The sequence below is a fragment of the Canis lupus genome, chromosome 36 (assembly GCF_011100685.1).
Source record: "Canis lupus familiaris isolate Mischka breed German Shepherd chromosome 36, alternate assembly UU_Cfam_GSD_1.0, whole genome shotgun sequence".
Classification (NCBI taxonomy): Eukaryota; Metazoa; Chordata; class Mammalia; order Carnivora; family Canidae; genus Canis; species Canis lupus.
The window spans coordinates 22578292-22594635 of NC_049257.1; the positions used below are offsets into that span (position 1 = coordinate 22578292).

A 16344-nucleotide genomic window follows, 5' to 3' on the forward strand; every position below is an offset into this window, starting at 1 on the left:
ATTTCTCTGAGGCTGCTCTAGACTACTCTGTTACCAAGAATTTGTCTCAGAACACAGTGGTTCTCAATAAATAGCTCATATCCAATGTACCTTGATTATGTTAAAAAAACTAAACTGAATTTTATGGTAGTTTATGTTTGTAAAAATAATGTTAAGGGGTTATCCTTTTAAAATATTGTTGACCTATCATGGATGCGTATTTCCATCCTAGGCATTATGACCGTGACCAAGCTGTTGAAGTTTAAATTCTTTTTTTTTTTTTTTAAGATTTTATTTATTTATCCGTGAGAGACACAGAGAGAGAGAGGAAGAGACACAGGCAGAGGGGAAGCAGGCTCCATGCAGGGAGCCCAATGTGGGACTCGATCCCGGGTCTCCAGGATCATGCCCTGGGCTGAAGGTGGCGCTAAACCACTGAACCACTGGGGCTGCCCTGAAGTTTAAATTCTTAATTATTAATGGCCATTTAGGACTTAGCAGTGTTTTCTCCGACTGATGGTCAAAGAGGGGGAGAAAAACCCTAATTTTCTCTAAAATTTTCTGTTTTGATTTCCTATTCCAATCACCTGTATTTGTCTGATTGGTGTAGTTTTAGAAGCTAAACATTTTGCAAAATGAAGTTGAGAGGCCTGAATTAAATTGGTATTAGGAAGTTTGCTATGACAGATTTAATTTAAACAAAAATTGCAAAATGTAATGCCTAGGCAAATTGTAAATGTAATAAAATTGCAAAATGTAATAAAATGACTATTACTCCACAGTTATATTTAAGTTTTCTTTTTTTAAAAGATTTTCTTTATTTGGGAGAGAGAACATGAGCAGAGGGAGTGGGGCAGAAGGAGAGGGAGAAGCAGACTCTCTACTGATCAGGGAGCCCAGGGGGCTTGATCCCAGGAACCTGAGATCCTGACCTCAGCCAAAGGCAGATGCTTAACCGATTGAGCCACCCAGGTGCCCCTATTTAAGTTCTTTTGAAAAAAGATGACATACAAGAGCAAGTTCATAAACGACTGAAGTATTTTGGATGGCCAAAGTAAAGAATTAAAATTCCTATGCCAAGAGAGACACAAGGAGGCCCCAGAAAATTTTAGTAAGATGATCTTTTTTGTTCTCAAAGAGAAGTTTAGTGACTACATATATACATATTTTTAAAATGTGGATAAATTTTTTCTTAGGAATCTATATTTCAAATTAAAATAGTTTTTTACATTAGAACTAATGAGACTGATCTCTTAATTAAAAAACTCTTAATTTGACCAAAAGATACTTAGTAGCAAAAGAATAATATTGTCTTTAAGCAGTATTCTGTATTGAAATCATGAGTTTACAAATGTCCAAAGGATCTTGAAAAGTCAACCAGTTCTCTGTGTTTGGACATGAAAGCAACGAAAACACACTTCATAGATCAATGCACGTTTAGAAAAAAAAAAGTGCAAACTTAAAGATGGAGATGTCTAACACGCAGTCTTTAGAAGACCTCACTGCAGGGAAAGGGTCCTCACATGTAGCTTAATTCTCATGCTGCCATTTGAATGCACAGTGGCTTTTTCAGTCCTTCGTTAAAAAAAAAAAAGAAAAAAAAAAGACTGATTGGCTGCCACTGTCTGTGTAATGGGCAAGCTTTGTCCTCCTGATGACTGTTAACTGCATTCCTCTTTAATTGTTCTGATAGAATATGGAATTTTTTTGTTTGTTTTACTACAATTGTTCAAAGACATTTGCCTTCTTATTACTTACTTCACTCAACTTTGTGGCTCTTTGTTACCTGAATCCCTCTTAAATTATATTCCTTCACATCTTAGAAGTTTGATTTGTATTAAAGCATTGGTGCCATCCTTGATATTATTTAAGTATTGAGAAAAATAATGTCCTACAATAACGTACTCCCCTGTGCTTTATTTCCAAACTATGCTGGACATTCTCTGTAGGTTTTAGTTCAAGAATTCAAAATTAATGGAGAATTATCAAGATGATTTAAGCACACAGACTGTTGTGGGGGTCAGTACAGATAACAGCTCAGTTTGGGTAAACTGTATTTTGAGTCTATCTGAATGGCCATCTGAGTTTTTACTTACGGCTAAAATTTGGGGCCTAGAAGAGTTAACACCGAGAGCTAGTTATTTCCTCAAACTTAATGTATATTTGCTCACACATGCGGATAACCTCAGAGCCCTCCTTCTTGTCACAACTGTCAGCTGCACTGTAAATAGTCCACTTGGCATTCCAGAATTTGCACAGCTCAAAGCACTTGAGGGTTAAAAATAGCTTTGGAGAAATGCTTGAAGAGCAAATCTGCCCAGAAGTTATCTCAACTACTTGATCAACTGCCTGAAATGGAATTTCCATCTTCTCTTCTTAATCCCCTTATATGCAGAACACTAGAGAGCGCGGAGAGAATTAGTCACAAAACTTAATGTGGGCTGTTGTTACAGGGCATTTGATCAGAAGGCCTTTGTGATCCCCTCCGGTCTTCCAGTTAATCAATCACTGATAGCTACTGAGGGTTTGCCTTTTCCTCAAAAAATGGAAAGCCTTATTGTACTTAAAATTTTTATTTCCAAGGATGCCTGGGTGGCTCGGGGGTTGAGCATCTGCCTTCCACTCAGGGCATGATCCTGGGTCCTGGGATCGAGTCCTACCTACATCGGGGGGGGGGGGGTGCTGCTTCTGCCTATGTCTCTGCCTCTCTCTCCCTCTCTGTGTGTCTCTCATGAATAAATAAATTAAAATCTTTAAACAAAATTTTTATTTCCATGTTGATTAAAATTCCATCAGTTTAAATCCAACAAAAGTATGACAAATCTGATTTACAATTTCAACAGAAATCGGGCTAGAGTAGGGAAGAGGAAGGGAAAGGATGGGGAAGGGATATTACAAAGAGCAAAGGACAAGGAATGTGCAGGTGAAGAAGGAGATCATGCGAGGAAAAGGAAGAGCTGGCCGTGGCAACTGCACGCCTGCCTTTTACCTTCTCGCTGGGCTCGAGTTTCTTCCCTTTGAGATACCATTCCACCGGGATATCCTCGTAGGAGAGCTCGCAGTCGAAGGTGGCTGTCTCCCCTGCGGTCACCGTGACATCCTTCAGAGGCCTCAGGAGACCAATTACTCGTGCTTTGCGAGAAGAGGGGAACAGCTCAGGGTCACTCATTTTGTAATTCCAAGAGAGTAAATACACTTAGTTAGTAATCTTCATGGCTGCTTTCTTCAAGAAGGAAAGAGCTGCCGGACTGGCCACTGTCCTAGCTCTCATGTGAGCGTGGCCCCTCGGTGCCGAGAAGGGGAGAGCTGGTGGCCAGAGAGCGGGTATTTGTAGGGGCCCTTTTGGGGTGATATACGAGGTCAGCAAGAAATCTGCGCTGCATCTGTCTCTCCGCCAGGCATCAGGTTCCTCTTGCTACATGTTGGTATGTGACTTCCAAAATAACTAAGACCGTGATTGGGAGAGGACGGGGCCCCACCATCACATAGCCTGTCCATATCCATCAAACACTTTGCACCTTCCAAAAATGTTAGCCCACACACCCCGCCTCCCTTCTTGAGTCTGAAATGCCCACACAGCCCAGTTCTGCTGTGGTGCGATCGCTGCACAGACGTCGAGGGATGTGGTCTTTAGGAGTGCTGAGTTACATCCTCATTGTGTGCCTGACTACCGTGAACGGGAGGAGTGCACAGGAGCAAAATAGGACCTAACTTTCTTTTGCTCCAAGGGCAAGCAAGGTCAGGGAAATTTCCAAGACTTTGGAATTTGAACCTTGGGTATATTGGGATGTCAAAGAGGTAAATACAAGAAAGCCAGTTTCCGTACTTTAATAATGTTTTCTAACTAACTAAATCATTCCAATTAATTTTACATTAATTTTCTGCAAAACTACATCCTTTCTTCTCACCAGAAACACATCCTACTTACGTTTCACCCGGAGGTGAGCGCTAGATTTCACGTTGGCAGCCTGGAAATCCACCCCGCCGGTCTGGTCCAGGCGGCAGTTGTGCAAAATAAGGAAGTGCATTTTGCCTTCTTCCTTGATCTCACAATCCTGTGCCAAAAGAGAAAAAAAGGTTTCGTAGGAGACGATGTTTGGCACTTTTTCCGGAGGCCACCAGAGCTTAATTAAAGGAATGTTACAAATAACTAGTGAGGAGATTGGATATAATTTTGAGCTCTTTTTTTTTTTTTTGTGAAATGCAGTTTGAAGGTACCATCAAGAAAGCAAGACAAATTCTCTCCATACAATTCAGAACCAACCGGCAGCCTCACAGAACATCTACAACCCTAGACCTTTTTTTTTCTTATATCAGTAGTTTGCCATTAATAGTTTCTATATATGTTAGACTTCATATGTAATCTGCTTGATTACATCTAAAGTCTAAAGGGCCAATAAAAACAATGACTTTTAGTAATGTAACTTCTGTGTTTCCTCTTATTTTTTAGAAGTTTGAAAACACTTTTCTGAAAAAATTCTGATAAAGCGAGGAGATGAGAAGTATTATGTCCCTATTTTACAACGCTGGGTCAAAAAGGAGGCAGGTGTGCCCGTGCCCACTTGTACATTCTGGTATCTCTCTTTGGCGTGAGGTCTGATGGAGAACCTGATACCATGTTTTAAATGCCCTGCACGCACTCTGACTCTCCGCCTGGCCTTTTTTATTTCACACAGCTCCTCTAGATGTTGACAAGTTCAGAAATAGCCTCACAGGTGTTTGGAGTAGTGCCTCTCCCTTGAGTTTCCAGTTGGCATGGATATCCTCTTCGGAGATTTCGGTTTCAAAGCGGGCCGTCTCAGTCTCCATCACCTCCACACTATGCAGGGGCCGGACCAGTTTGATTTCCCGATCTAGAAAAGTGAAGCGGCAACAGGTGTCATTTTGGCCTCTGGCAGAAATAACCCCAACGGCGCCAAGAGTGGACCTCACGGCGATCTCCTTACCTTCAATGTTAAGCTTCCCTGAGGTCTTGTCTGTCCCACAGTCACAGGTATACTGTCCAATGTCTGATTTCAAGGCTTTCTTTAGGATGAGTATGCGCTTCTTGCCATCCGCCTTAATAACAACATTTTTAGATGGTTTTATTTCCTCCCCGTCCTTAAACCATTTCACCGGGGCATCTGCTTTGCTAATTTCACACTGTAGGATCACTTCATCTTTCTCTACGCCCGTGTAATCCTGAAGCTTTCCGGTGAAGTATGGATCTCCCTCTGCAAGGCAAGTATAAGTGAACACATTTCGTTAACCACCAAGGACATGTGATCCCTTGGAAAGTTCAAGGGGCAGCTCGCAGATTTCTGGGCATATTTTAAAACTGTACCAAGCTTTCACTTATTTAACATGTTTATGTTCAGAAGTTCTCTATGTGTTAGAAAGGGAATCACTGCATGCAATTTATTAAGAACTAATCCATTTATCTTATATTTTGAAGTACGTTATTGAGAGTAAAGACGCTATGAAATTTAGCTTCAAACATAATTACGTGTTCCTTCATTACTCAGCTAAATTTCTAATTTCTTAGCAAATCATTATGCCCACCTTTAAGCTTTCAGATTCACATTATGAATTTTTCTTATATCAGTAGTTTGCCATTAATAGTTTCTATATATGTTAGACTTCATATGTAATCTGCTTGATTACATCTAAAGTCTAAAGGGCCAATAAAAACAATGACTTTTAGTAATGTAACTTCTGTGTTTCCTCTTATTTTTTAGAAGTTTGAAAACACTTTTCTGAAAAAATTCTGATAAAGCGAGGAGATGAGAAGTATTATGTCCCTATTTTAAACATGACACAGCTCAATAATTAAGAGTTTTATTTCTGATTTGAACTGGCTGTTTTGTGAGCTGAGTCTTCATTATTTCAAAGTCCTCATATTTTCAGGTACAAATATTTTAAAAAGATGCCTGATAACATGTGATAGTTCCTTAAGGACAGGGCCCGCTTTCATGCAATATAACCTATTTTATATGAAACTCCACAAACTTCTGAATTTCATGGAAAAGATAGAAAAAAAAATAGCACCTACCAAGCACAGTGAGTTTAGCTTCTGAACTTAGCCCCATGGCTTCTACTTTAATTTGAGAGGTGTCATCAATGGAGAGGTCTCTGAACGTGATGGAATGAGTCTTCCCTTCATCATCCATCCAGACAGACCTGCTGGTGTGCAGGCGCTGGTCGTTCTTGAACCACTTAACTCGGATGTTATCGTGGGACAGCTCCACCGTGAACACAGCACTTTCCCTCTCTTTGGCTGTTACATCCTTGAGTGGAGTGAGGAATTTGAGTCGGATTCCTATCAAGGAAAGCAAACCTCATTAATTCCAGCACTTCCAGAGGAACTATAACACTAAAAGCAAGCCAAATAGTTAAATGTGGTCTGTTTAATAAAGAATATATTTACCTTCAATGATCAGTTTGCCACTTGTGTGTTTGTCTTCGGCTTCAAATATGTATTTTCCTTCATCTTCAAAAGCAGCTGACTTGATCACCAAGGAATGCTTAGTGCCATCCTTTATAAGCTCAACTTTATCATCACCTGTGATTTCCTGGGTTCCTTTCAGCCAACGGAACGTTTTGGGCTCCCTGGACACTTCACACTCAAACTTAGCCTCATCTTTCTCAAAGACTTTAACATCACTGAGAGGTGTGATGAAGATGAGTGGCAGTTCTGCAAAGAGAGGACGGTGTGGATGAAGCCAGATGATGCTTCGGTTCATGACCCCTAATCAGTTCGGGGCCTTGAAGTCTTGCAAAGAAAATAACGAAAGGGTGGCTGAGAGCCAGAGCATACCTTTCACTTTCAGATTGGCTGCAGATTTAGCGTTGGCGGCCTGGAAGGAAACCTCCCCTGTCATATCCAGCTGGCAGTTATAAAGGACCAGAATATGTTTCTTCCCATCTTCGATGATTTCACAGTCCTATTCAGAGTGAGAGGGAGAAGGAAAAAGGAATAAGAATTGCATTTTCATAACTGGCTATTCCTACCAATCATCAAAACATTTGAGACCAGAAGTCCATCTTTCTTCACCCCCAACAACCAAGCAAACCCCTGGCTGGGTGTTGGGCTGATCTTGACTTACAGGGGAAGCAGTTAAAGGCTCTCCTTTTAACTTCCACTGGCCGTGAACGTCTGGTTCAGAAAGTTCTATTTCAAAGCGAGCTGTTTCCCCGACAAACAATTCTACTCCGTACAGAGGTTTCTCCACTTTTATTAGTCGAGCTGGAATTACACAAAGGTTGGTTAGAACGACAGAACAAATATGCTGCGTGCTCAGACAGCGCGAGCTGAAACACCTTAAGCAACTCACCCTCAACAGTAACGTTTGCTTTTGTCTGGTCGGTGCCACAGTCACACATATATTCGCCTTTATCTTTAAGTTCTGCCTTTTTGATTTTTAGGATGCGGCGCAGGCCATCCGTCTTGATAGAGTATTTGGCTGAAGGTACAATCTCTTCACCATCCTTGAACCATTTCACTGGGACATCTTTGCTCACTTCGCACTTCAGAATAATCTCATCCTTCTCAACTCCAGTTTTGTCGTGTAATTTCACAGTGAAGTAGGGATCAGCCTCTGTAAAAGCAGATCATCAGGAGAATGTGAGAATTAAAGTGTACTGGAATTACAAGTGGCAACGTATTTAATGACCACCCACTGTCGCCATCCCTAAACAGGCTATCTGGTTATAGTTGGTCACGTTTACCTAAGACCTTCAGGTTTGCGGTGGAGCTCAGGTCCTTAACTTGAGCTCTTATCTGGGATATATCATCCAGGGTCACTTCTCTTATTTCCAGTTTGTGAGTCTTGCCCTCAGATGAGATGAGTACGGTTCTGCTTGTGTGGAGTTTGGCATCATTTTTGAACCAGACGACATGCATTTTTTCATGAGAAAGCTCACAAACAAAAGTTGCTGTTTGGCCTTCTTTCACGGTTTGGTCTTCGAGAGGCGATATGAACTTCAACCTTATACCTGCAGTGTAAGCATGGAGAATGTGCTTAGAAACACACTCTACCTTCAGAAACATTCCATTCAAATATGTCAAGGTCAAAAGGATCCATTTCACAGAGTATTTATTTATTCGCCTTTTCAAATGGATCTATCCTCCATTAAAACAAAGGTGGGGGGGAGGGTTCTTTTGATGATGACCTGACAGTGTAGTTGGGGTGCCAATTGTCACTTAGCCCTATTAGAACTTGGTGTTTGGGGCATGAGCTTTCAGAGTTGATTTGACTTTTTGTAATGCCAGTACCTGACTTAAGCTTTGACTGCTAAGCATCCACGTCAGAGATGCCAGCCACAGGCCTAGATAAGGTGCCAGGCTGGGCCTCTCCCCACCCCACCGTGCTCCTCAGGCTCCTCTGGTTTTGAGAACTTGGCCACTTGGGCAGCTTGCTTTTTTTTTTTTTCTTCCCTCATTTTAACTTCCTGGTTTTAGGTCTTAAATTCCCCAACAAAGAGTGAGCCCATAAAATCATAGACCCCCACCCTCAACCTCAATAAAAGCATATCCAAGCCCACTCTCTATCCCTCACATCCTCCTCCAAAACAAAACAAAACCCCAAACCAAAAAAAACTCTGGCTCTGTGACCCTAGGGGTGCTATGCAATTTCCAGGTCCTGTGAGTAATAAACCTTGTCTCTTTCAATGTTTCCTGATGGTTGCTGCTGAGAACATCTTGCAATCATAATAAGAACCACAAGGGCTGGTCCAGCCACCACATTGGTTCTTGATAGGCTGAGCATGGCACAAACAGCACTCTGTCTTTAAAGCATATATTTGTGTGCTTAAAATGTGGGATATTAGAGCCAGATCTCATCAGCTCTTACCTGTAACAAATAATCGTGCTGAGCTCTTCTTGCCCTCTACTTCAGCAGTATAGACCCCTTCGTCATCAAAATGAGAATCATTGATAACGAGAATGTGTTTCTTTCCATCAGCAATGATATCAAACTTGTCAGATGCCTTGATTATATCAGGTCCTTTCGACCATATCACATTTGCTTCTCGAGTGAGGACACATTCAAATCGAGCTTGTCGCCTTTCTGGAACAGTGACATCCTTCAGGGGCACAGCAAAGTCAAGTTCGATTTCTGAAAAACCAAACATTAAGAATGAGGTTTCTGGAATGCTCGGGGCTGTGAAATGAAGTCAAGCCCACCCCATATGTTCAAAAGGCCAGACCTTTTACTGTCAGGATGGCAGTTGTAAATGCATTAAGCGCCTGGTAAAGGACTTCCCCGGCTTGGTCCAGTTTGACTTTGTGCAAAGTCAAGAAGCGTTTTCCACCTTCTGCTTTGATTTCACAGGTCTGAAAAACAACAATCTTGGTTAGCATTTGAAAGAGGGAAGTTCCCGCAAGGAGAGATGTTTCAGATACAGATGCCTAGACATGTTTCACAAATTACTACTAACTTAAGTAAAAATGTTTAGTCATAAATTATTTAAAAATTGCCACAAAGCTGGCACAAATCGTGCATCCAAGTTCTTCCCCTCTCTGAGACTTTAGAATCCTGAAAGAGTTCCATTGTTATTGAACCAAATCTGAATGTCAAACCTGAATATAGAACGTGGATATTTTACGTGATTGACAACTTAAATGGGAAACGACTCACAGGTGAGGGCCGAAGAAGTTCTCCCTTCAGTTTCCACTGTCCAGGAATGTCTGCCTCTGAGATTTCTGCATCAAAGCTTGCGCTTTCCTTCTCATAAATGGTAACATCCTCGATTGGCTTAAGCAATTCAACTTCACGCTCTGTATTGGTCAAGGACAAAAAAAAAAAATCATAATGCTTTAAACAATCTCACAATGCTTTCTTCCCTTTTGTGTGAGTGTATGTGTGTGTTATTTTGCCTTATTCACATTCAAAACTTATCTTTTAGAATAAAAGGAAAGACTTTTATACCTCCTAGTGTCAGCTTTGCGGGGTATCTTTTCCCTTCAATTTCCACCGCGTATTCATCAATATCTTCCGGTGTGGCATTCTTAACTTTGAGGAAGAGATGATTTCCTTCTCTTACTATCTCAGTCTTATCATTAGGTTCCAGGGGGATTTCATCATATCCTTTGAACCATTTGATGTTTGGAGTATCCTTTGCTATCACACAGGTAAAAACAGCCGTGCCCTTTGGTTTCACGTGCTGATCCCGTATAGGCTTCACCAGCCAGTCTCTGATGACTTCTGCATGAAAATGAGGTCAGAAAAAAATAGTCATGACCTGAACAAGTAACGTAAATAGCCCCCGTGGTAAATTTCAGAGGTAGAAAAAAAATTCAAAAGTGGATATAATTCATCTGCTGTGATGTGTTGATGTTCCCTTATTTAGAGAAGGTACAAGGCTGGGAAATAAAATGCTCTCTTCCATTTCGCTAATGCAACAAGCATTAGCATAATAGTAATATTAGTAATATTACTAATAATATTAGTAATATACTAATAGTAATATTAGCATAATAGTAATACTATTATAGTAATAGTAGTATTACTAGCATAGTAATAGTAAGCATAATCAGCAGGACCCAATCTCCCGGCCAAGTACGAACCTACTACTTTGACGCAGGATGAACATTCCAGGTTGTTGGCGTTTTCCACGGTAACTGTGTATGTTCCAGCATCCTGGTCATCTGCATCGTTGATGGTCAGGGCTCGCAACAAGCCGATTACACCGGGCACAATTTTGCCAGGTTTCTCCACCACAATCTTCCCATCCTTCCTCCAGACCACGTCGCGCTCCTTGTTTAGCTCACAGCTCAAGTACAGCGGCTGTCCTTTGACCACGGTGACTTCCTCCTCGAGTGTCTTTACGAAACGCACAGGAAGTTCTGTGGAGAATTTCATTATTAAAAATCTGCAAAGACTTTTCAATATACACGCAATATTTTCAATGATATAAGACTTGGAAATAAGCGGTTTTGTCTAAAGTTACAATAAAAATTGTGACTGCGGTTGGTTGTGTTAAAGTTTAGCAAGGACCATATTCAGCAGACTGGAAATTACCTTCCACAACAAGTTTGGCCGTGGAGGTCTTCTCCTTATTTCCCAAGCGTAAGACACAGGTGTATTCGCCGGCATCAGAAAGCTGGACATCCATGATATGCAGCTTTCTGTCTTTACCATCTGCGATGAATCTGTGCTTTGGGCTCTCACGGATATTGCTACCGTCTTTCATCCAGCTTGTAATTGCAGTGGAGGGGGAGACCAGACATTCAAAGATCGCAGAAGACCCAACGGACTCTGCTTCGGTCAAGACAATGTCTTTGATCTCTTTCACAAACTTCAGTGGTACAGCCTTTAGCTGGTAGGTGAAAGGGGCCTCATCGGGAGGTTTCTCTCCACCACTTCCTGGTCTTAACTTTTTCCTTTCAACTTCTATTGGTGAAGGAGTCTTTTTGGGGATACCTAATTCAAAATAAAGTTAAAAGTTGACTTAGCATTTTCATAAGGGTCAGAAGTGCATACTTAGCCAAGTATGAATAAAACCAGCGGTGGAGCAACCTGAAGACAAGAACAGAAAAGTAAAGTCTAGGCAATTGAAAGGCCAAATGAATTTTTACTGCCTTCTTTCAGATAGGAGAACGGGATGGCATAAGGAATCCACAAATAAGAAATGTTCTTCATTTTCTCAAGTTTTAAACCCAAATATAAAATGTCCTGATTAAGGTCTAATTATTTCATTGTGCCATATAAATATCATGTAGATGAAGAATGAAGCTGAGAATTTATAGAGTTCGTTATGCTAAAATACAGTTCGTATAGACAATACTCATTTGAATAATATTAGAGGTATGTTACTTGAGATATCAGAAGACATATTAGTTTTATCAGAATCAATTATGAATAATAAAGATTTTTAGAATTTTTGAAACTTTCTCCCCCTTGAATGTAAAGTTTCCCAGAACGAAAAGGTTATAATTTAGGTGCAGGGAAATGAATCTTACCTTTGATGGGACCTTTCGGCTTGGCAGCCTCCTCTTTAGGTGCTTTGGCTTCTGAAATAAAAAGGAAAACTCAGCATTTAAACAATTTTCAGACCTATTTTATGCTTAGTAGTAACCCATGCAGGGTGAGTCATGTTATTATAAATATTAATGCATGAAGAGAAATTGGCTTTATGTATATGACTTCCATGGAGAATACTTTGATATTTCCAAGAAGGCATGTTTTGATCAGTATCATTCTGGTCAATAATGTGACCACCCTAAGCGACCAACATATTTAGGATTAAAAAATTACTTTCAGCAGGTGCCTTATTCTCCTCCCATTTCTGGGAGAAAGCGTACTGTTGCCTAATGAGAAGTTTAACTCTTGCTCAGCTGTGCAAAGGATTCTATATATTTATGTATGTGTTGGTTAAGTGAACCTAGGAAAGAAGGTTCTGTCAACAAGGAGTTGATGTAGGAAAAAGGGAAATGGCCTATTTTACCAAAAATATTACCAAAAGCCTATTTTTTTTTTAACTGAGCAGACAAATCTAGTAAAGATTAGGGAAAAGAGAAGGGGTCTATATGCTACATACATATGGATTCCTTTGAAGATTTCTCTTAGACAACGAACTAAGGCAAAAAAGCAAGTCAGTTCCTACGTTTAGAGTTTAATGAAATTACTAATGGGGGGCAGTACAAACTGTAGAACCAGCTCTCTAGCTTCAACCCCTGGGAATGTGAGAAAAGCTTTATTTTTACATGTACTTAATTAGGTCAATGACGATTATTATCCTTTTCTGAACTAACAAAAAGTATCATATTGAAATTGTAAAAGTTGAACAGAATAATGTCCCAATCATAAATACCAGTGACAAAATATATCATAAAGATTAAAGTTGAACTACAGCCCAAAGAATATAGCATGTTGTCTATGCCATTAGACATAATAAAAATTTAAATATCTCCATAGTGCTTACTATGCCCCAAGCACTGTGCAGTTTTACCTTTATTTAATCCTTATAATAATCTTATGAGGCAGATATAATTATTCATCAGATTTTACAGACTAGTAAATTAAAACTTAAAGAGATAAAATAACTAGCTAAGGGTCAAATAATTAGGATATGTATTGATCATTGATCAAATTGATCAAATCATTTTTGGTTTTGATCAAATCATTTTTGGTTTTGAGATTATCATTGACGTGATGAACTAATAGTTCATATACAACTAATAAGTACCATAAATTTATACCTGAGATAGTCAATACCACTGAGTTAGTACATTTAAAAGAATTATTATTGACCTAGATTATTATATAGATTTAAATGCTGAAATATGAAGTCTCTCCCTTTTTTATTGTGGTAAAAAAAAAAACTAACAAAATTCACCATTTTAAAGTATACAATTCAGTTGCGTTAAGTATATTCACAATTTGCAATCATCAACACTATCCATTTCCAGAATCTTTTCATTTTGTTAATATGCAGTCTTTAAAAAAAAAAAAAAGGACAAATGAGGGTAAGTGGAAAATTTGAATATCCAAGGGCTGCCTATATGTAAGGCTCTCTCCTTAGTTTTCATCAGCCTTGAACATATTCATTACTTAATTTGAAAAGCACATAAAGCAATGATGCTTTGAAGGAACGAATATTCTGAATCAAAATACAATATGTACCCATGGGTGAGAGATTAGGTTAGGAAAGGACATCTGATGAGGAAACTTTAATCAAGAATTTATTAGCCTCCCCCCAAGTTGATGATGCCTATGTCTCAACAAGAGAGGGCCTGAAGTATGAATACTTTTATTAAGCTGCCCAAAAAACAAACAAAAAGAAAACTACAGAATAATTACCTGCTTTCTTTCCAACCACAGGCACCGTTACCGGGGCGGCGATGGGGGTCGGTGCAGGCTCCACAGGAGGTGGTTTGATTACTTTCACTTCTGTAGAGAGATGTCCATTGCATTAATGCATTCATTTGTCTCTTCCTAAAATCTCACTTGGAGGCCTATTTGCCTTTTCTAACTTTGACATTTTCAAATCACTAGTTTTACAGAGAAAATATATTCTAATTATAGCATGAACTATACTATATACAGTATGATGTAGTAATATATCCCAATATGTTTAATTATATTGGGTAAAAAATAATATAATCTAAAAATATATTGGGACATTTATAAGTCATCTGATGCATGCTGACTTTTATTTCCTTTTAAAAAAAAAACAACCCTACATTTTTGCTAAAAAACACACACAGACTCAAAATGGTATCACTTAGACCGAGTCCCCAAAATGAGACTTAATACCCAGTCTAATTGCAGTTTCAACCTTCCCCGCAGAAATGTGGTTTTAACTGGTCAGCCAGCATATTTTCTTTTCCATCAGCGCCAACGAGTCTGTTGGGTCCTCTCCATCCCCCAAAGAATGAAATAATCTGCATGATAAAACCCCCCTGCTTTTTCCTCTAGCAGACAACCTCCTCTGCCACAACCTTTTTTTTTTCTTTTTTTTTTGCTCATGACTTTCATGTCCTCATCCTCAGTCTATAAAAACCTTCCCTCTTGTATAGCTCCTTGGAGTCCCTCTCTATTTGCTAGACAAGGTGCTGCTCATTCATGAATTGTTTAGTAAATCCTATTAGATCTTCACATTTGCTTGGTTGAATTCTGTTATTTGACACATGGTGAGAAGCACGCAGGAATAGGCTGCTGACACTGAGGAGAGGCTTACTTACCTGGTTCAGGCTTTGGTTTAGGTTCAGGTCCAGGGAGAGGTATTGCTGGCTTAATTTCAGGCACTAAAAGAATTCACAGTTGTAAGCAGGTTATCACAGTATTTTTGAAGTTTTTCACAAAATCAGACCAAATATTGGTAGACATAATTTATCTTGGGAGATATTAGAATTTAAACCCATATAGTCACCAAATCAAGTGTTTGACCTAAAGTTTATTTTGCAGTTGAGACAAAATATTTGGAAAACATAATAAAGCATTTTATAGGTTCTAATGTTGTTTTTCGTCTCATTATCCATTTTTTACCTAGTGCTTATAACATATTAAATTTAACAAATGGGTGGTCATTAGCCAAGTGCACCTAAGAGTGAAATTAAAGCCATGTGTGATGAGTAGATTAAGGTCATGTGTTCAAATCTTAATGCCAGGGTGACAGTTTTTTAAATGATGCATATTCACATTTTTTTTTTTTTGAGACAACTAAGAAAGTGCTTTTAAGTTTGTACCTTTTACTGGTTCAGGAATTTTCCTTTCCCTTTTTGTAACCGGAGCTGGAGGTACTTCAGCCTCTTCAACAGCTTTTGGAGGTGGCTCTGGTACTTTAAGATAATAAAATTATTTTCTAGTGTTAATTGAATACTTAGAAATCAACTGACCTGAAATAACCAGATCAGACTATTTTTCAAAGTTCTATTACTGGCTTTTAACGAAACTTTACGCCATATCAATTAATTTCTATTTTGTCTCCTTGACTGTGCCTCAATTTATTTTACTTTCTCTTATTCCATCCCCTTGCATCCCAACTCTGTTAGCTCTCCCTTTCTAGATCACTTCCATCTAATAAACACACCCTTTGAGAATAGGCTAATGATAACAACCCACCACCCACTTAAAAGCACCCCCAGGTCTGTGCCCCATTTGCTGAACCCTCCCATGAAGTTATTTTGCAGCCAACCTGATTAATTCCCAGTCACTTCTACCAGAAGAACAAGTGGCAAAGTAATCACAGTAATGAAGTGCAGGAACATATATGAATGGATTTGGAAATTACTATAAAGATATTTAAACAGAAAGCAGACAATGGAAAGCACGAGACTATCTCACAGACGAAATGTGAAGCTATGTCTATATTTAACTCCAGAAATGTTTACACGATAAACCTTTTGTTAAACGTCCATTTCGTTAAAAGATAATTGTTGCTGAGATTCCTACCTGGTTTTTTAATTTTTTCTAGTTTTTTAGGTTCTACTTTAGGTTCTTCTTCTTCAGGTCTCTTTCTTAGAACTTAAAAGACAAAAAGGTTTATATGTAAACTAAGACAAACAAACTAATGAAGATGTTGAACACACTGGACAAATGCAAATAATGTACAAAGCAAGGAAAATGAAAAGCATGCAACCTACTACACTGGCAAATCAGGCTTTATGCTAGAAGTGCTTGTTTTTGTTTTTGTTTTTTAATTAAAGGTAGTTATATTAATTAGAATAACACTGGGAGTCACTTTATATCCATGTACAAAGACAATCTGTTGTTCGGAGACAACTCTGTTGCAAGATGACCAAAACACAAAACGAATAATTTGAATAGCAACAAATTCAAATCCTAATTCAACGTTGTAATATGAAGAGTATTTAAATAAGTATAAAGTTTACTTCAGTGGAGACAGCCAAAGAATTTTGTCTAGACACCTGTAATTCTGTGT

General features: G+C 39.1%; 1 protein-coding gene across 1 annotated transcript in view; it reads right to left on the reverse strand.

The window, feature by feature from the left end:
* The window catches only part of TTN (titin), a 273898-nt gene that overhangs the window by 99249 nt on the left and 158305 nt on the right, over window positions 1–16344 (reverse strand). The window contains 21 exon segments of the mRNA XM_038584970.1: window positions 2969–3111; window positions 3908–4034; window positions 4693–4832; window positions 4926–5192; window positions 6011–6277; window positions 6386–6652; window positions 6776–6902; window positions 7065–7204; window positions 7293–7556; window positions 7687–7953; window positions 8811–9074; window positions 9166–9292; window positions 9597–9736; window positions 9888–10163; window positions 10526–10804; window positions 10980–11381; window positions 11921–11971; window positions 13761–13850; window positions 14645–14707; window positions 15149–15241; window positions 15855–15926. Coding sequence (XP_038440898.1) covers window positions 2969–3111; window positions 3908–4034; window positions 4693–4832; window positions 4926–5192; window positions 6011–6277; window positions 6386–6652; window positions 6776–6902; window positions 7065–7204; window positions 7293–7556; window positions 7687–7953; window positions 8811–9074; window positions 9166–9292; window positions 9597–9736; window positions 9888–10163; window positions 10526–10804; window positions 10980–11381; window positions 11921–11971; window positions 13761–13850; window positions 14645–14707; window positions 15149–15241; window positions 15855–15926 — 3866 coding nt within the window.